The 22,113-nt window shown below is 34.7% G+C and overlaps 1 protein-coding gene across 5 annotated transcripts in view; it reads left to right on the forward strand.

Moving 5' to 3' along the window:
- The window catches only part of ORC4 (origin recognition complex subunit 4), an 89,831-nt gene that overhangs the window by 63,132 nt on the left and 4,586 nt on the right, over window positions 1-22,113 (forward strand). For all 5 annotated transcript variants that reach the window (XM_046019825.1, XM_046019823.1, XM_046019824.1 and 2 more), the window contains 4 exons: window positions 1,332-1,380; window positions 2,863-3,014; window positions 5,467-5,640; window positions 12,595-12,681. In XM_046019825.1, the coding sequence (XP_045875781.1) occupies window positions 1,332-1,380; window positions 2,863-3,014; window positions 5,467-5,640; window positions 12,595-12,681 (462 nt within the window). The remainder of the gene's footprint in view (window positions 1-1,331; window positions 1,381-2,862; window positions 3,015-5,466; window positions 5,641-12,594; window positions 12,682-22,113) is intronic.

Here is a 22,113-nt window from a genome sequence, read left to right on the forward strand (position 1 = left end):
TACACGTAATGTCAGATGTAACTGTCTTTTTAAAAAAAAGCATAAGACAAGCGACCTTTGAATAACTTCAACTGCTGATTACCCACCCACAGATTGCCTCTGAGCTTTTTTTAATATTATATAAATACCTCTTGCCCTAACTGCCTTGGAAATAATGTTGATTTGACAACATACAGTTATTATAAAATATGTGGAAGTTCTTAAAAATCTGTTCAGCTATTTTATATCAGTTCTCTCAGTGGGGAAACAAACAAGTGGATTTTTTTTCTCCTGTACATCTTCATAAATTTAAAGTTGGCTATTTCTTAAAATTAAAAAATCTGAATGAAGTAAAAATTAATGACTTAAATGAAAATAAAATACTTCAACAGGGCCCTTATCCACAAGTTGGAATATCTGGATAATGCATCTGCTTCTCTGTTAATTTCCATGTAGAATGTTTAAGTTGTATCCAAAAATGTTTTGTCTGTACTCCCAAGTAAACATAGTCAAATTTTATATGATATATACAAATTGTATAATATTCTCTTGAATAGGGAGAAACTATTATAGTATGTAATGATTGAGGCAAATTTCTTCTCCCCCTTCCTTTTGGATCTCATTTAAATTTGTGCTCATTTTTTTTAGTAGTATGCTTTTTTTATTTGTTTGTATTTAAATTTAGTTAACATATAGTATAATACTGGTTTCAGGAGTAGAATTTAGTGATTCTTCACTTACATACAATACCCAGTGCTCCTTAATACCCATCACCCATTTAACCCATCCCCTGCCCACCCTCCCCTCCATGAATCCTCAGTTTATTCCCTATTGTTAAGTGTCTCATGATTTGCCTCCCCACTCTTTTCCTCTTCCCCTGGGTTCATCTGTTTGTTTTTTTGTTTGTTTTGTTTTGTTTTTTTCTTAAATTCCAGATACAACTGGAATCATATGGTCATTTTTTTAGTGGCCCAAATTAATCTGAAACTTGGAAGAGCTTAATCTGTTTGAAGATACAAAGTGCAGTGATTTCTAGTTCTCAGACTGTATTTGGAATACAACAAGTCTTAAAAACTACCTTTAAGTCGAAGCAACATTTTTATGCATTTTATCCGGAAAATATAGAATTTTGAGCATGGCAGGGTAATGCCATTTTCAGTACTATGCCACCTCTCCTTTTATATTTAAGTCTTTAATGGTGCACATGGAAGTCTCCAGCTCAGAATCTGGCCACTGACTAATTTAGGAAACAACAGATACGTAGTGTCTATGTAATGCCTAAGAATCAGATAGTTCTCTTTTATTCTTTATTTCATTAAACTTTTAGTTATGGTGTCTTTTTTGTTTTTTAGGGAAGTTTTGCTGAAAACCTTTCATTTCTTCTGGAAGCTTTGAAAAAAGGTAAATATTAGCATATTTAATACCATCAAAAGTTATCTTTTAGCTTTATTTTTCCCCTGATTGTAAAGGCATTACATATTTTTACAAAAAAAGATAATGTAAAAGTCATAATATAATGATCACTGTAATCCCACAACTATTATATAGTGACTATCCCAATCATTACTGTTTTTTAAGAAGTTACTGCACCCAACGTGGAGCCCAAAGTGGGGTTTGAACTCATGACCCTGAGATCAAGACCTGAGTTGAGATCAAGAGTTGGACACTTAACTGACTGAGCCACCTTGCCACCCCATGATTATCCAATTAGCATTTGGTTTCATATCTTTATTCACCTGTAGTGTATCAGTGATGCAGATGGACATAATTTTTTATAAGGATAAAATGATTTTCCATATTTTATAAAGTATATCTTGTTCATTTATGTCAGTAAATAGTGAGCTACATCATCATTTTTATGGTTCTCATGTTCTATTTTATATATTAACTATACTTAAAATATAATAAATTATGTTATTAATTACCATTATGAACTTTGATTTCTAACTTTGTATATAATTAGGAAGAAATGCTTAGTTGATCTTTTAGTTATTTCCTAGGATAAATTTTAATGAGTAGAGTTCCAGATTAAACAGTGCCAGATTTAAAAGCATGATTATAGGGTCACCTCGGTAGCTCAGTCGGTTGTTTCTGCCTTTGGCTCAGGTCATAATCCCAGGGTCCTGGATTTGAGCCCCGTTATCAGTCTCCCTACTCAGCAGGGAGCCTGCTTCTCCCTTTTCCTGTGGCTCCCCTTAAGGTAACAGTGATTACCTTAAGGTAGTAGTGATTCTTCTGCCCTCATGGTTTTCCTCATTGTAATGAGAAAAATGAATTCACAGAGTCATGTTGAACTTTCCCTTTGCTGAAATATTAAAACTTGGTGGGGGTTCTTTAAAAAATTGTGGTTAGGTGTTTAAAGAGGCTTTGGTCAAATTTTGTGGTTTAACGATTATTTATAAAAATTATAAATACTTGAGAAGATTCAGTTTGCATTTCTGCTGACTAAACAAATCTCTTTTGAAGCAAAAGTTTTGTTCATAAGTTAGTGACTCCCTTTATTATTAATCCCAAAGTATTTTGGTTTCTGTGGGTATGAAGAGATCCCTGTCAGTTTTTTGATGATAGAAGATTATATTTACATAATTTTAAAAACAAGTCTAGTTATTTAAATAATGTTCTTAATTTTTCATTAGTAAGCTACTAGAGTCTTATAATTAGACTATGAACTACTTGAGGGGAGTAAGGGCTATCTTGTCCTCTGAATAAGTTTTTGTTGTTGAATAAATGTGTAAGCATTGCTATGTATCCTGCACAAATTAGGTTTTCAATATATATTTGTTGAATTGAGTTTTAACCACTAAAGTACAGTAAATAATTTGGAAACTTAAGAAAGATTGATGTAGTTGCTTATTAGTATATAAAACTCCTATTTTATCTTAGGTGACCGGTCTAGTAGTTGCCCAGTGATCTTCATATTAGATGAATTTGATCTTTTTGCTCATCATAAAAACCAGACACTCCTCTATAATCTGTTTGACATTTCGCAGTCTGCACAGACTCCACTAGCAGTAATTGGTCTTACATGTAGATTGGTAAGTTTTTCTTTCTATTAAAAAATTGATTATATTTAGAAAATTAAAGCTTACTGGTATCATCACTTATGTAGGTCATTATATCAGGCATTTTTTCAAATGTGGTTTAGTAGTGCCTGGTGCATTTATCCTACTTTTCAACTCAGATTGAAGAAAACAAAACATTTATGACACATGCTCACGAACTAATACCTCTCTCTCTCCCTCCAGTTAAATCACTGAATAAAAAATGTGAAGTCAGATTATGCTAGTGTAATTTCTCCATTAGCAAGTAGAGAGAAAATCATATCACTATTTTATAAAAATCATCCGTAGTTTTTACTTCTGTATTTAAGATTGTTCCTATATTTTGAAAATGCTTAAAATCGAGTAAAAATGATAGTATCCCATCTTTGTAAGTAGTCATCTCCAGAAATGGAAGGGATTAACTTCTCTCAGTCTGTCAACAGTAGATAGTAGCTTCTTTGCTTCTTGGGGGTGATTTTAGAATGATTTTAACCATAGTCTCAGTGTCACTATCACATTACTTTATGAAGACTCTCTACATCGTGAACCTTATATACTTCAGATAGCTACACAGGCCTTTTTTAAAATCTTCTTTTACATCATAGACTTTCTTACTGAATTCAGGTAAAACTGGTATTTAAGAGTCATCTCTCTTCTCATAGATGGCTGCCATGAGTCTGTTTTCATTCTTCTTTTCCCTCCTTCGTTCTTGGCAGGTTTGTGATCAGGCCCATTTACTTCTTTTCCTTTCTTGCAGCAGTTTCCATTTTAGAAAAGTGAAATAGTTTACTAAGTCATCTTTCAACAGCCTTCCTTTTAGTGTTGTTTTTCTGTGGAGTGTTTTTCTCTGTCCTCTTTCCCCAGTGCTCTAGAGTTTATAATATCTGCCTTCATAATAAGCCTCCCCATAAAACATCTGCCTCTTTGTTTTATCTTTATTACTTCTTGTCAAGGCAGCAGTTATACCACAGGAGTTAAGGAAGCATCTTTCTTCTTGCTAAAAAAAAAAACACCTTTGGGTGGAAGTAGCAGTGGCAAATGTTACTGACCCATTGAAGGATCAAATAAAGAATCAGGTGCTCTTTAGCAGTGTTACATGGGCCTTTAAAAATTCTATAGTATTATTCTCCCAGCTGTGCAGTTCAGGTCTATCTGTATGTCTGTGTTTGAAAGGATAGTTGGATTAGTGACTTTGCTAGCAAACAACGTCTTCTCTGTGGAAATGGTTCTTTTTTTTACTATTCCCTTTATTTCCACAGTGCATACTTCAGTCATTACTGTCCACAACTAAAGTATCTTTTACCTCCATCTTCTTTCCATTCCCAAGTTCAGGCTCTTAATTATTGCTGGCATAGAGTGTTGTTTACATTGCTTTTCAGCTACCTATACATGGATGATCTAGAGCTATTCATTAATGGAATATTTATAATATAGCTGTTTCTGAACATAAAACTTCACTCTCTTTTAATTATGCTGGCACTGTATTTTTCTTTGACCTATAAAAACATTCCAGATTTTTCATTCACTTTCTCCCTGCCAACCCCAAGCTATTAATCTTTCCTGTCTTCTTTTCCAGACTAACCATGATCCCATTTTGATCACTTAAATTCTTTCCTCTATATGATTGGTTTCTTAACGTAGCTATGATGAAAATCATCTGGGTAGATTTAAAAATCCGTATTTTAGGGCCTTACCACAGTTTTGTTTTGTTTTTTTTTTTACATTTTTTCTTACAGAAAATTGAAAATAGTTGATTCCTAACTTCTTAAGGAAAAATAGCACAAATGCAAGTAGTTTCTAAAATATCACTGTAAAAAAGTCAAAAGACAGGATAACTCACCAGTGTCATGCTGTGTTCCTGCAAGTTTCCTCTTCTATAGTTTGTTCTGTCAGTTCAGCATGGCTTCAGCTTGAATTTATAGGTAGTTTAGTAAACAGTTCTTCTCCATTACATTTGCTACATCCTGAGTCTTTGTTATATAAAACAATGTTTAAATTTTCAGCATTTAATAGATTTACTACATTTTGCTATTTTTTAGTATGAATTTTTCATAGAATATATGAAATTATTTATTGAAATTCTTAGTGTTATTGTGGCAGAGAACTATTCAATAATAGTCGCTTTTTTTTTTTTTTTTTTTTTTTACAATTATTGTTGGTCTTGAAATGTGAAAGATTAACTGAGAATAGCATAGTAGGAAAAAGGCATGACATCTCCAGGCCTACAGATGCTTAAAAGGGGATTATTAAATGTGGCTTGCATAACTTTAAGGAAATCAAGGCAATGATTTGAGTTTTTAGAGGCTTGAATAAAATGCTTAATTGTGTATTAAAGGTTAAGCATTGTTAATTATAGTGATAGTTCAAATATGTATACTTCTAATATTTGTATGTTGTTTGTTTTTTTTTAACATGCACCTTATTTGGATTTTTGTTTGTTTTTAAGGATATTTTGGAACTCTTAGAAAAAAGAGTGAAGTCACGATTTTCTCACCGGCAGATACATTTAATGAATTCATTTGGTTTTCCACAGTATCTTAAAATATTTAAAGAACAATTATCTCTACCTGCAGAATTTCCAGACAAGATCTTCACTGAGAGGTGGAATGAGAATGTTCAGGTAACTTGGAACAGAGGCAATAATGTTTAAATAATTTTTGTGCCTACTGTACCATTGAAAGCTTGTAAAAACCTGCAAATTTAAACAAATTTGTAAATTAGCAGAAAGTTTCTCATGTTATTGTAGCATAAAACTGTATTATACAAATTACATACTTTTTATGTGTTATTTTCTTTAAAAGACATTTGTCATATCCTAAATTTTCTCTCAAAAGAACTTTGAGATTTTTTGTTCTTATATTTTTATTCTATTAATATTTAGAATATTATAAAAATATTATTTTCATTATTTATTAGTTTAGCAGGTTTTTAGCTTAGTGGTTCATATTATCCAGTATGGATTTTCCCTCCACCCTGATTCTCATACAGTTTCAGCTTTTATTTCATTGGGTCTTTTAAGTTGTATTTTGTATATTGGTGAATCTCATCTTATCATCTCTGGAGCTCTCAGGGTCTTAGCTACCCAAGCACACTCACATGTTGATATAAAGGTTTACTAAACCTTATAGATTCTGTAATTTTATCTACACTTACATTGAATAGCCTAACTTATGTAGACCATTGTCATATCAACTCAACATACTAGTATAAGCTTATCTTACGTTGTCAAGAGTTTTCAGTTGGCAGAGAGAAAGGAGAGAATATAAGTATGGGACTGTGTTTAATAACACAATTAAAAAACAGTGTTGCTGAATAAATCCCACATGGTAGAATCTTCCAAAAATATGGGTCTTCTTAAAGTAGAAAATAGTGTAGAATCCTTGGTTTTTGAAAGAATTGGGAAAAACTGGTCTATGATATTAAATACTGATGAGGATGATTAGATCTTTGGATAATTAAAGTTGCAAAATGTATATTCACTGGCTCTAAAAAAATTGTTTTATGTCAAAGCAGTAATTATTTTATTATTATAGTTTCAAGTTTTTATTTAAATTCCAGTTAGTTAATATACAGTGTAATAATAGTTTTAGATGTAGTATTCAGCAGTTCATCACTAACATATAACACACAGTTCTCATCACAAAAAGTGCCTTCCTTAATATCCACAACCCATATAACCCAACCCCTTCCCACCTCCCCTACAGCAATCTTCAGTTTGTTCTCTATAGTTAAGAGTCTAGGGGCACCTGGGTGCCTCAGTCATTCAAGTGTCTGACTCTTGGTTTTGGCTTAAGTCGTGATCTTGCAGTCATGAGGTCGATGCTCAGCATGAGGTCTGTGCTCAGCCCAGAGGCTGTTTCATGTTCTCTCTACCTCTCCCTCTTCCTCCCACTCTTTCTCTTTCTCAAATAAAATCTTAAAAACAAACAAAAAGAGTCTGTTTCCTGGTTTGCCTCTCTTTTTTTCCCTCCTATTTTCTTCTATTTTGTTTAAATTCCACATAAGTGAAATGATATTTGTCTTTCTCTGGCTGACTTTATTTTGCTTAGCATAATATCTCTAGTTCCATTCATGCCGTTGAAACTGGCAATATTTCATTCTTTTTTATGGCTAAATAATATTCCATTTTATATACATACCACAACTTCTTTATCCATTTATCTACTGATAGACATTTGGGCTCTTTCCATAATTTGGCTACTGTTAGTAATGCTACACAAAAATAATTTCAAAATGGCTAAAAGACCTAAATGTGAGACAAGAAAACATCAGAGTCCTAGAAGAGAACACAAGCAGCAACTCTTTTGACCTTGACCATAGCAACTTCTTACTGGATAAATCTCTTGAGGCAAGGGAAACAAAAGCAAAAATTAACTATTGGGACTTCATCAAGATAAAAACATTCTGCACAGCAAAGGAAACAATCAACAAAACTAAAAGGCAACCTTCAGAATGGGAAAAGATATTTGCAAATGACATATCTGCCAAATAAAGTCTTAGTATCCAACATATATAAAGAACTTATCAAACTCCACACCCAGGAAGAAACCCAGTTTAAAAATGGGCAGAAGACATGAATAAACATTTTTCCAAAGAAGACATAGATGGCTAATGGATACATGAAAAGTTGCTCAACGTCACTTATCATCAGGGAAATACAAATCACAACTACAATGAGATATCACATCACACCTGTCAGAATGGCTAACGTTAACATAGGAAACAACAAATGTTGGTAAGGACATGGGAAAAGGGGAACCCTCTTATACTGTTGATGGGAGTTGAAACTGGTACAGCCACACTGTGGAAAACAGTATGGAGGTTACTCAAAAAGGTAGAAATGAAAATACCCTACTATCCAGCAATTGCACTACTGGGTATTTACCCAAAGGATATACAAATACTGATTTGCAAAGTAATCGTGATTTTGATCTTAAATATCAATACCAAATTAAAAGTGAAACAATTCTGGAACGCTGAAAAGAAATTAAAAAAATAAATAAAAATTTTAAAAAATTCAACCAAAAAAAAATTAAAAGAATTTTGCATTTATTTTGTTCTTAAATAATTTTTTATTTTTTCCCAGCTTTGTTGAGATATAATTAACAAAATAAAAATTACATATGTTTCAGGTATACAGCTTGATGTTATGATATGCATAATGCATATACATCAAGAAATACCACAGTGAAGCTATTCAAGGCATCCATCACCTCAGTAGTTACCATTTTCTTTCTCTTCTTTTTTTCTCTCTTTTTTATTTCCTTTGTGGGAAGAGGTGAGAATACTTACGAGCTGTTTTCTAAGGAAATTTCAAGTGTACAGTACTGTAGTATTAACCAAAGTCACATTTTTACGGTTACTATACTCCAAAATTTACTTATCTTGCAAAACTGAAAGTTGATTCTTGTTTGATTATAAAATATAATCTGCTAATTTAAGTACTATTAATTTGACACTTCTCATTTTTTTTAAAATTAAAAGTTCACTGAACAAGGAAACACCTTACTGGCTCAGTCAGAAGGGCATACAACTCTTGATCTTGGGGTTGTGTGGTTTCAAGCCTCACATTGGGTGTAGAGATTAAAAGTTAATCAGTGCATAAGAATACATGTTAAAAGGTACAAGTTTGCCTTATATATATGCCCATTCTACTTCCTTACACTGCAGAGTAATTATTTGGTTCATAGCCTTTCAAACATATGCATACTAAAGTTGTTTTTATACAAGGAGTTCAAACTTTTGTGTATTATTTTACCCTTTTTGTTTTGTTCTGATTGACAATTTTGTATTATTTTTTGTATAACTATACAGAATTGTGCATAAAAATGGTTATCTTAATCCTTAAAATTCAGGTATTGTTCTGTGATATAATTAGGTGTGGTTTTTCCTTCTCTTCTCCCCAGATTAATCTTGTCTGGGACTCAGATGTTTTCAGCCCAGATAAGTTTTTTTGGTACTCTCAATTATAAGATTCTATTCTTTAGGAACCCTTTATGTTTGGTACTCCCACATTGTCCCTTTCCTTACCTAGGCCTGGTGTGGAGCAGAGCTCTGCATCTTTGGCCTCTGAATCCACCTTACAGTGCCTCACAGACTTTCACTTTTCACCTGAATTGATTATCTTGTTACAACAGTATGTTTTTCTGACTGCTTTAGAGATTCAAATGCAGTCTTTCATAATATTTAAATATCTTTGCTTTGCCACGACTTTTATTTCTGTCTCTGCTTCCTTTATTTTCCAAAAATGACTACCTAGCCCAGGTGATACAGTGCTGACACCTATCTTTCAGTCCTTCACAGAATATTGCATTCTGTGAATCCAAGCAGGTATATAAAGCAATTAGATGAAAGGAATTACTGGTGAAGCATAATTCTGGATGACTGAGAAATGGTAACCATGTAGCAGGAAGGTGGCTAACCCTTAGGTTTGTGGTCCTTTTTTGCTGATCCTGTATTACTGAATTTGGGGCCAGAGGGTAGAAATGAATGTGAACACTATCCTTTTGTTTTTTAGGTTTGTTTTTTTTTGTTTTACTGTCTTGCATTTCTTTTATAATGTAGAACTAGTACCACTGCAGTTTTGTCTCTTAGTTCTAGTATTTTGTTCCCTTAATCCTCACCCTCATTTGCCACTTCCTTTTGGTATGCTAATGGGTGAGCTTCACTTGAAATATATGTCAGCACCATGGCCAGAGGCCTTGCCCAGGAAAGGGGGGTTACACTGAGGGAGCTATCCTTTCTCTCAGTACTTACCCAGCAAGTTTTTCTTATTCCCAGGTTAAAACAGAAACAATGGTATAGGTAACAGGTCCCCTATGGAATCTCATCCAAGAAATATTTTCAGGATAGTGTTGAACTTGGACATATCGTCTAACTTGAATGTTTTAGCGGTACAAATTAGTTTAAGCAGAGTAAACACCATCTCAGCATGACAGTATAAGGAGAAATCCCTGTATGAAAGAACATTTTAAAGGATCATATCATAACTAATTCTTCTCAAAGGAAATTCCTTCAAAATACTAGAGCTAAGTTCAAGGAACATTTACCTACTGTCATAATCTTCCCTGTTTAGTTAACAGAAGGTGAGAAGATTCACCAGAAACTGTCTAGGAGGTTTAGTACATATCCTGCTGTCACTGAGTTATCCCTGGAGCATCATGAGTTCTGAGGTACTAGGGAAAACTCTGTTACATTCTGCTTAGAATCTGCCTGTGGAGAGGGCACCAGACAAGCAAACTGTAACATCGGTACAATAAGAACTTGCTTCTGCGACTTCTACTCATGTGTTCATCAGTGAAAAGTTAGTATTTCAGCTTCCTTGAATAACAGGAGAGGTCTGTTTTGTTTCTGGGAATTTCCCCATGTTCCTATAAGGGTGATGTCAGTCAGTCATTCTCTGTCGTTATTTCTCTTGTGTTATTTCCTGAGCCAGCTATAAGGGAGCTTTCAATCCAGAAAAATAAGAAATTTAGTCGTGTTTCAAAACTCAAGATCTAATACGTTCAATTACTATCATAGTTAAATATAATAGACATCCAAAGAGTGTTTTTTTAATAATAGCCTTATCTCCAAGTAGTTCATAGTGTTGGAATCAAGGTGAAAGTGTAATAAGGTGTTTTGTTTTTTTTTAATGGCTCATGTATATAGATCTTTTAGATTTTTTTTTTAAGCACATTAAGTAATTATGGAAGCAAGAAGGTGATAAGAAAGATGGGGAGTTGGATTCAGACCTCTAAAAATATAAGAACGCAAGCAGAGTATAGGTTGTTAGCCTTTTGAAGCCTCATGTAGAAGAAAAGAAAATAACTGTTATTAAAAATAATTTATTCTTAGGGAGAAAATTTCTTCTACCAATATTTTTGTTCCAGGTAATTTTTTTTATAGTTTTAATAAAACTGCAATTAATTCCGAAAAGTTTTTTATGTGTACTACTTTGCTTTATTATTTCGTGTTCATCTTGTGTACTCAGAGAATATCTGATCCTTTTATGATAAAAAGATACATGTAGGGTCACCTGGGTGGCTCAGTGGGTTAAGCCTCTGCCTTCAGCTCAGGTCATGATCCCAGAGTTCTGGGATCCAGCCCCACATCTGGCTCTCTGCTCAGCAGGGAGCCTGCTTCCTTCTCTCTCTGCCTGCTTCTCTGCCTACTTGTGATCTCTCTGTCAAAAAAAAAAAAAAAAAAAAAGATGTATAGTAACAGCAAGCAAATGCTGTTAAGTTCAGAGAGAATACTGAAAATAATGACAAGGGAATGAGAACTATAACTAGGATAATGTATTTACTGAAAGCATAAAACTTTATTTCATTATACTAGAACTTATTCCTGAATCTGGATCTCCTTGCAGTGGAAGTAGAAATATAACAGTTTTACCTCTAGAAAATAAGATTTTTGGGGGTTTTTGTTTATTCTAAGAAAAAGTATCCTTATTTGTAACAGATGATTTTTTAAAATTTATGTCAGTCTCTCCCACTCTGTTTTTTGCTCTGTCAGCTATGAATTTTCTCTCTGTACATTTTTTTCTATAATACTAAGTGTACCTTATTTTTTATTAATTGTGCTTCACTGCAGTCACAGCTGCTTTTTCAAAGGACCTTATTGTTCTCCAAATTTCCAATGTGATTAGTTCTTCTCAAATATATTTGTTTAATTATACTAAGTAATTTACATTGTTGATCATTACTTCCTTCCTGAAATTTTCTTCCCTTGGTTTAATTGCTCTCTCTTGGATTCTCTTCCAGTCTTCAGTACCTTTCTCAGTCTCTTTCTCTTTTTCTCTTTTGTTCTTTTAATATTTAAATAACCAAGTTTCATGTCGTGACCACATTTCACTCTTCATTCCTCCTAGAATGTTCTGTCCCCAGAATATTATTTCTGATTTTTTCTTCCCTTTCTCAAGCCCTTGTTTCTCCACACATCACCATTTGACTCTCCTTCAGACCATGTCTTCTATAAATGTCCTAATTCTCTGTTCTCACTATTTTAATTCAGACCCTTTTTGTCTCTTATATGGACAGTTGCAGTGGCCTACAATTAGGTTTTTCTGTTATTGTCTTTCCATGAAATCACTTCACCAATAACTGAAACTCAGGGTTACATGACTACTCATTTTCTGTTAGTATGCCATGATCTTCCTGCATTGCTCATACTGTTCCCTATAACTGGAATGCGCTTTCTTTTTAGCTTACTGACTCATATAATTTAAGCATTCTTTGTATTGCTTTACCTTGTGTTTCCAAATATGGTAACTCTTACTCTCTTGTTGTGTTTTGTGCTGAATTATGATCATCCCACTGGTATGACTGTATGGTTTGCCTTTTTAGACAAGAAAGTTTGGGTAGCAGGTATTATATTTTGTTTCTGTGTATATTTAATTAACATAAAGGGATAAGAAGAAAACAATAGACTGGAAGTTTCGTTTTGATTTTTTTTCTACAAATAAAACCAACACCTATTTAATAATGAATAAATATCAGAGTTAATGAGGTATACCGACTAGTGAGGCACATTATACTTAGGTTTTAAACTGCCTTGTTCCTTAACCTATTTTGATTTTTTTTTTCCTCTCTAGGGTCTCACAGAAGATAGAAGTGTGCGAGAACTACTACAAAAGCATTTCAATGTCAACAAAAACCTGCGGTCATTACACATGCTATTGGTTTGTATTATTTTTATACTCATTTTATTTCACCAGGTAATTGTATTTTGATGGGAATTGATTAAACTTACAGATAAATTTTGGAAGAATTAATGTGATTACTACATTGAATTTTCCAGTCTAGAATAGGGTTCATTTCTCCTTTTATTTAGTTTTTCTTTGATTTGTTTAATTATCATTTTATAATTTTTACCGTACAGGTTTTATATATGTTTATTTTTTTAGTTTTATTTTTTTGTTTTTATTTTGTTTTGTTTTTTGGTATATGTTTAAAATACACACCTAAGTATTTAATTTTCTGTGGAACTGATATTTTGTAAATATATTTAAGTGATATCCTTTTTTTTTTGTTTTTTTGTTTTTTTAAAGATTTTATTTATTTATTTGACAGAGATTACAAGTAGGCAGAGAGAGAGGAAGAGAAGCAGGCTCCCTGCTGAGCAGAGAGCCTTATGTGGGGCTCGATCCCAAGACCCTGGGATCATGACCTGAGCCGGAAGCAGAGGCCTTAATCCACTGAGCCACCCAGGTGCCCCAATATCTTGTTTTTAGTTAGGTTTTCAATGTGCTCATTCTTAGTATATAGAAATATGTTTATGTCTAATGGTAAGTTTATCTATAATGGTGTAGTGAATGTCTGTGACTATTAAAATTTATGACCGCTAGTAGTGTAAGTATGTCTAGGTACTTTGGAAAACAATTCGGCAAATTAGTTTTCTTTTTTTTTTTTTTATTTTTTTATTTTTTTTTTCAGCGTAACAGTATTCATTGTTTTTGCACAACACCCAGTGCTACATGCAAAACGTGCCCTCCCTATTACCCACCACCTGTTCCCCCAACCTCCCACCCCTGCCCCTTCAAAACCCTCAGGTTGTTTTTCAGAGTCCATAGTCTCTTATTGTTCACCTTGGCAAATTAGTTTTCTAAAGAAACTCCGATGCACAAGAAGATACGGAAAGATTGTTTGCAGCAGCCTTTTTATAATTGCAAAAAGAAATGACATGTATCTATCAGTAAGGGAAAGAATTAATAAATTGTGAGTATACATGAAGGAATATAATACAACAGAAAAAATGAATGAACTAGAAGTAATACCTCAGTGTTATAAATTCTCAGAGTACGTGTTCAGCCAAGAGTTCTAGAAGTATAATATGGTATTTATATAAAATCTGGAAATTACTCTGCATTGTCTAGGAATGTATACATATGTAGTAGAAAAATAACAACGTTTTTTTTTTGTATAAGGAAGAGTAGAGTATCCGAAGAAATAGATCCTCTACGATTATATTTTGTAAGCTGAGGAACTAGCTGTAGATATCCAGTACATTATTATTTTGCCTTTTTATGTCAAAAACACTTTATAGAAAAGGCAAGAGTGAAGGGGAAGAGTAAGGGAAAGAGTTACTGTGTAACCAGGTTCTCTCTCAGTAGGGGAATGAAGGACAAGGATTTCCAAACTCTTCTGTTCAACTAAGGACCTGGGCCCTGGTTAACATGGGAGAGAGTTTTTAGTATAAATATTTCTTCAATATTACATGGTACTTAGTTACACTTGAGAATTTACTCATTGTTTAACTGGAATTCACATTTAACCAAATATCATATATTTTCATCTGCTAACTCTGCTTACCTTATTTAAGGACTAAATTTAAATGTTACGAAAATTACATTTAAATCTTCAAATTGTTGGAAAGGCAACAGCTACATGAAAAGTTGTCTCTAGGTATAATTTTGGTTTTTAATTTTTTTCTTTTATGTACAGTTGAATATAAAGCAGGTAACTTCTGTCACTTAACATTGACCTGAACTGGTTAATTATTCAGTAACAATTAGTAAAAAAAAAAGCTTATACAAGTCACAGGTCTGCCTTTTTGGTTTGGTCTAGGGCTTTGAATAATAATGTTTTTGAAGTACAGTTGACATAATATTACATTAGTTTCAGTCATAAAAGCCTAGTGATTTGACATTTTTATACATTACAAAATGCTCACCGTGGTAAGTATAGTCACTATATGTCACTTTACAGAGTTATTTCAGTGTAATTGACTATTATTCCCTATGCTGTACTTTATATCTCTTAGACTTACTTATTTTATAACTGGAAGTCTGTACTTCTCAATCCCCTTCCCCTGTTTGACCCATCTCTACTCCTCTCCCTTCTGGCAACCATGAGTTTGTTCTCTGTATTTATAAGTCTGTTTTTGCTTTAAATTCCACATGTAAGTAAAATCATACGGTATTTGTCATTTTCTGTCAAACTTGTTTCACTTAGCATAATACACCCTCAGTCCATCCATGTTGGCACAGATGGCAAGATTTCATTTTTCTTTTTTATGTCTGAGTAATATTTCATTGAGTGTATATCATCTTTTTCCATTCATCTGTTGATTGACATGTAGGTTGCTTTCATATCTTGGTTCTTGTAAATATGCTGTAATGAAATAGGGGTACAAATGTCTTTTCGAGTTAGTGCTTTTGTTTTCTACTAGTAAATATCCAGTAATGGAATTGAATTGTATAGTAGTTCCATTTTTACTTCTTTGAGTAATCTCCCTACTATTTTTCATACTGGCTGTACCAATTTATATTCCCACAAACAGCGGGAGGGTTCCTTTTTCTTCACATCCTCCCTGTCACTTATTGTTCTTACATTTTTTGATACTAGCCATTCTGACAGGTGTGAGGTAATCTCACCGTGTTGTTTTTTTTTAATATTTTATTTATTTATTTGACAGAGAGAGATCACAAGTAGATAGAGAGGCAGGCAGAGAGAGAGAGGGGGAAGCAGGCTCCCTGCTGAGCAGAGAGCCCGATGCAGGACTCGATCCCAGGACCCCGAGATCATGACCTGAGCCGAAGGCAGAGGCTTAACCCACTGAGCCACCCAGGTGCCCCTCACTGTGTTTTTTGTGTGTGTGTTACTCTGATAATGACCGATATGGAGCATTTTTTCATGTGTCTGTTGGCCATCTGTATGTCTTTGGAAGTGCCTATTCAGCTCCTTTCCCATTTTTAAATCCAACTGTTTCAGGTTTTGGTATTGAGTTCTAGTTCTTTATATATTTGGGGCATTAATTTCTTAATCAGATATATTTGCAAATATGGGAGAAGTCATTAGATTGACTTTTTTGTTTTGTTGATAGTTCCCTGTACTGTGCTGTGCAAAAGTATTTTTAGTTTTAGGTAGTCTCAGTTGTTTATGTTTTGTTGTCCTTGTTTGTAGAGACCGTTAACAAAAAAATATTGCTGAGACAGATATCCAAGTATTTACTGACCAGTGTTTTGTTTTTAAAGAGTTTTATGGTTTCAGGCCTTAATTTAGGTTTTTAATCCATTTTGGGTTTATTTTTATGTATGACATAAGAAAGTGGTCCAGTTTCATTCTTTTGTGTGTAGCTGTACAGTTTTCCTAACAACATTTATTGAAGACTGTCTTTTTCCTGTTGGATATTCTTGCCTGTTTTTGTCATAGATTAATTGACCATAAATGTGTGGCTCTATTTTTGGCTTCACTCTTTTGTTCCTTTGCTCTTTGTGTCTATTTCCATGCCAATAACATACTGTTTTGGTTGCTATAGCTTTGTAGTACAGTTTAAAATCTGGGATTGTGAGATTTCCGGCTTTGTTCTTTCTGAAGATCACTTTGGCTTTTCCAGGGTCCTTTGTGGTTTCATACAAATTTTAGGATTATTTGTTTTAGTTCTGTGGAAAATGCTGTTGGTATTTTGATAGAGATTGCATTGAATCTATAGATTGCATAGGGTAGAACAAATATAAACAATGTTAGTTTTTCCAGTCCATGAGCATGTATATTTTTTCCATTGATTAGTGTCATCCTCAATTTCTTTAATCAGTGTCTTAATTGGCTTTAGAGGAAAGATTTTTCACTTCATTGTTTGACTGAATTTATTTCTAGGTATTTTATTCTTTTTGATGCAATTGTAAATGGGATTGTTTTCTCAATTTCACTTTCTGCTAGCTTATTATTAATGTACAGAAATTCAGCAGGTTTCTCTGTTAATTTTGTATGCTGCAACTTTACCTGAGTATTTGTTAGTTCTAATGACTTTTTGGTAAAGTCTTTAGGATTTTCCATCCTAATACTATTCCTAATATTATATCATCTGCAAATAGTGAAAGTTTACCTCTTCCTTGATTACTTTGGATGCTTTTTATTTCTTGTCTGATTGTGTAGTTAGGACTTCCAGTAACATGTTGATTAAAAATGTGAGAGTCTGCATCCTTTGTCTTGTTCCTGGTCTTTAAGGAGAAGCTTTCAGCTTTTATGATGCTACCTGTGGGTTTTCATGTGTGGGTGGCCTTTATTTTATTGAGGTATGTTCCCTCTATATAACTTAGCTAAGTGCTTTTATCATGAATGGATATTGGATTTTGCCAAACTTTTCTGCATCTGTTGTGATGATTATATGATTGTTATGCTTCATTTTGTTAATGTGGTGCATCATGCTGATTGATTTTTGGATATTGAACCGTCATTGCATCCCTGGAATAAATCCCACCTGATCATGATGAATGAACCTTTTGATGTATTGTATTCAGTTTGCTAATATTTTGTTGGAAATATTTGTACCTGTGTTCACTGGGAATATTTGCCTATAATTTTCTGCTTTTGTAGTGGTTTTGGTATCAGGTTAATGCAGGCCTCATAACCATTCCTTCCTTTTCGATTTTTTGGAATAGTTTGAGATGTAAAGGTATCAACTCTAAATATTTAGGAGGATTCATCTGGTCCTAGAATTTTATTTCTTAGGAGTTTTTATAATTTTTTAATGGTTTATTTATTTGAGAGAGAGAGTGCAAGCGTGAGTGGGAGGGGCAGAGGGAGAGAGGATCTCAAGCAGACCACACTGAGCAGGGAGCACGACAAGGGCTTGATCTCAGGACCCTAAGATCACAATCTGAGTGGAAACCAAGAGTTGGAAGCTTAATCCACTGTACCACCCAGGACGCCTCATGGGAGTTTTTAAGTTACTGTTTCAGTTTTGTTAGTCATAGTCCAGATTTTCTGTTTCTTCCTGATTCAGTCTTGGAAGATTGTGTGTTTCTAGGAATTTATCCATTTCTTCTAGGTTGTCCAATTTGTTGGTGTATAAATTTTCACAGTAGTCTCTTAGATCTTATAATCCTTTGTATTTCTTTGGTGTCAATTGTAACTTTTCTTTTATTTCTGATTTTGAGTCCTCTTTTTATCTTGATGAATCTCTCTAAAGGTTTATCGAATTTGTTTATCTTTTCAAACATCAACTCTTAGTTTCATTGATGCCTTTTCTGTTGTTGGTTTTTGTTTTTGTTTTTTCTAAATCTCTCATTTGTTTTCTTTTTTTTTTTTTTTTTTTAAGATTTCATTTATTTAACAGACAGAGATCACAAGTAGGCAGAGAGGCAGGCAGAGAGAGAGAGAGGAGGAAGCAGGCTCCCCGCGGAGCAGAGAGCCCGATGCGGGGCTCAATCCCAGGACCCTAGGATCATGACCTGAGCCGAAGGCAGAGGCTTTAACCCACTGAGCCACCCAGGCGCCCTCATTTGTTTTCATTCTGATCTTTACTCTTCCTTCCTTGTACTGGCTTTAGGCTTTGTTCTTTTTCTAGTTCTTTTAAATGTAACATTCAATTCATGGGGCGCCTGGGTGGCTCAGTGGTTTAAGCCTCTGCCTTCGGCTCGGGTCATGATCTCAGGGTCCTGGGATCGAGCCCCGCATCGGGCTCTCTGCTCAGTGGGGAGCCTGTTTCTCCCTCTCTCTCTGCCTGCCTCTCTGCCTACTTGTGACCTCTCTCTCTGTCAAATAAATAAATAAAATATTAAAAAAAAATGTAACATTCATTTCTTAACTTGAGATTTTTCTTGTATCTAGAGGTAGACCTTATTGCTATAAACTTTCTTCTTCAAACTGCTTTTCTCTGTCCCAAAGATTTTTAGAACACTGTGTTAACATTATCATTTGCCTCCATGTAGTTTTTTGTTCTCTTTGATTTCTTTGTTAACTTTCCAAATGTTGTTTAGTCTCCAAATGTTTATGGTTTTTTCCATTTTTTTTCCTTGTGATTGATTTCCTGTTTCATACCATTGTGCTCGGAAAAGATGTTTTATATAATTTCATTCTTAACTAAATTTATTGAGACTTGTTTTCTGGCCTAACGTGTAACCTGCCCTGGAGAATTTTCTACATAAACTTGACAGGAATGATTTTGGTAGTGGTTTTGGATGGAATGATCTGTAGCTATCTGCTGAATCCATCTGACTAGTCTGTTAAGGCTGGCGTTTCCTTATTGATTTTCTGACTGGATAATCTGTTGATGTAAGGGGTGTTAAATGGTAATTAATATGTAATTATAATTATAAAATTATAGTATTATGGTCAGTTTCTCCCTTTGTGTCTGTTAATATTTGCTTTATATAGGTGCTTCTGTGTTGGGTGCATATGTATTTACAGTTATTGTATTCTCTTATTGGATTGATCCCTTTATATGATGTTCTTCTTTGTGTCTTATTACAGTCCTTTTTTTTTTTTTTTTTTAAGGTCTGTTTTGTCTGGTATAAGCATTGCTATCCTGGCCTTCCCCATGCCCCCTCCTCCATTTGGATGGGCTTTTTCCATCACTTCACTTTCAGTGTGTATGTATCCTTAGGCCTGAAGTGAGTCTTGTGTAGGCAGCATGTAGATGGGTCTTATTTTTTTAATGTGTTCAGCAACCTTATGCCTTTTGATTGGAGCACTTAGTCCATTGACATTAAAAGTGATTAGTGATAGGTATATACTTACTGCCCTTGCATTTTTTTCTGTTTGTTTTTGTAGTTCTTTTCTGTTCCTTTTTTCACTTGCTCTCTCCTCTTATGATTTTATGACTTTCTGTAGTATTATGTTTGGATTCCTTTCTCTTTATTTTTTGTGTATCTCTTTTAAATTGGTTTGTGGTTACCATGAGGTTCAACTGTATGTTAGCAATCTATTTTAAGTTGGTAGTTGCTTAAAATCAAAAGCATTTTAGGGGCGCCTGGGTGGCTCAGTTGGTTAAACATCCAACTCTTGATCCCAGGGCAGGTCTCTATCTTAGGGTTATGAGTTCAAGCCCCACATTGGGCTCCACACTGGGCATTGAGCCTACATAAGAAACAAACGAAAATCATTTTTAAAGCACTAAATGTTTACTCTCCTCCCACTCTCACACTTTATGTATTTGATCTCACGTTTTACATCTTTTTATTTAGGATATGCCTTAACTAAGATATAGTTGATTTTATTAGTTTTTAATCTTCCTACAAGCTTTATAATTGATTGCTCTCCTCCTTTTACTATATATTTGCTTTTACCAATGAAATTTTTCTTTAGTAATTTTTAAATTTCCTCTTAGGGCCTTTTCTTTTTTGCTTAAAGAAGTTCCTTAACATTTCTTGTAAGGCTGGTTCAGTGGTGACGAATTTCTTAAACTTTATCTTGGAAACTTTTTCTCTAATTCTGAATAATAATTTTCCTATATAGAATATTCTTGGTTGTAGATTTTTTTCCTTTCAGCACTTTGAATATTATGTATTGTGCATGTAGACCTTGGATTTGTCTTCTTTGAGGTTTCCTGTACTTCCTGGACCCGGATGTCTATTTCCTTCCCCATATTAGAGAAGTTTTCAGCTATCGTTTCTTCAAATAAGTTTTCTGCCCCTTACTTTCTTCTTCTGGGACCTCTGGAATGTGAATGTCAGTATGCTTGATGTTGTCCTAGTGGTCCCTTAACATATTCTCATTTTTTAAATTATTTTTCCTCTTTGCCGTACAACTTGGGTCCTTTCCATTACTTTGTCTTCCAGATTGCTGATCCAGTCTTCTTTTAATCATTTATTCATTTCACTTACTGTATTCTTAGCTGTGACTGATTCTTTTTTATATTTCTTACCTCTTTATTGAAGTTCTCACCAAATTCATCTGCTTGTTCTCACTAAGTTCATCCACTTGTCTCCCAAGTTTGGTGATTATCTTTATGACCATTATTTTGACATCTTCGTCAGGCAGATTGCTTAAATAACTCCATTGTTTAGTCCTTTTTCTGAAGTTTTGTCTTTTTCATTTGGAACATACTCTTCTGTCTCCTCATTTTGTCTGATGTAGTGTTTGTTTATATTAGGTAGCTGCATCTCTTGATCTTAGAAGTAGCAGCCTTATATAGAAGGCGTCCTCTGGAGCCCAGAAGTACAATCCTTTTGGGTCACTAGAACCTGGAGCTTCAGAGCTGTTTTATGTGGGTCGCTTGCACATCTCTTGTCACTGGGCCCCTACTGCTGAGGGCACATTTGTCAGGGCTAGTTCCTGACCCAAATGGCAGCCATGCCTCACCACAACTATTACAGGCACACCAGTGTGTGGAGCTGGTCCCAGCCCAGGTATCTGAGAGACCTGGCTGTGGCTGCTAAGGGCAGGTGAGTGGGGGTAGCCTCTCTGTGGCTCATTGTGAGATCCCACCAAGACTCTTGTGTGCTGCTGGTGGGTAGGGTTGGTTCCCCTTCCCTTGGGTAGGACTTACTTGGAAGAATACCTACCTGGTGGATGATTAATACAGTGCAGTTCTACAGGGGAATTTCCCCTGGCGTGGGTAGTGGTCCTAATGAGATAGATGAATAGTGTCAAAACTGACTCTTACAAGCATCTAACTAGCTTTCCTGAAGGAAAACAAGAAAAATAGTGCTGCCAGCACTTCCACTTCCAAAGAAAGCTCCTACACAGATCCTTGTCCCTCCAGCACTATGTATGCCTTAGTCAAGTATACCTTCCCATATGGCCCAGGTGTTTTTCAAACTGTTGCCTCTGAGCAATTGAAATTGTGTATGTGCCCTATGAGAATAGAGTCTCCATTTCCTGTAGTCCCTCTCGCTCTCGCATAATTAAGCCCCTCTGATTTTCGAAGCCAGACATTATAGGGGCTTGTCTTCCTGGTACAGATAACCAAGGCAGAGGGTGCCCAGTGTGGGATCTGAACCCCTCACTCCTCAGGAAGGACCTCCACACCTTCTGCTGTGGATCGCTGCACTCGGTGTTTGGTGCCTACCCCAACCACATCTCTGCGTCTTTTTACCCTTCTCAGTGTGGCTTTTTTAAATATCTTCAGCTGCACACACACACACACACACACACACACTCCTAAGCTGCTAGTTTTCAAAGCATTCTTAGAGTTGCTTTGTATGTAGTTGTAGTCTTGTGTCTGTGGGAGAAAGTGAGCCACACACACACACACACACACACACACACACACACTCCTAAGCTGCTAGTTTTCAAAGCATTCTTAGAGTTGCTTTGTATGTAGCTGTAGTCTTGTGTCTGTGGGAGAAAGTGAGCTCAGGTAACAACCCTACTCCATTTTCCTGTGAAATCAAAATAACCTTTGAACAGCATTCTTACCTATTTTTGATCTCTTCTTGTCTACTCCT

This window comes from Meles meles, chromosome 9 (assembly GCF_922984935.1).
Source record: "Meles meles chromosome 9, mMelMel3.1 paternal haplotype, whole genome shotgun sequence".
NCBI classification, from domain to species: domain Eukaryota; kingdom Metazoa; phylum Chordata; class Mammalia; order Carnivora; family Mustelidae; genus Meles; species Meles meles.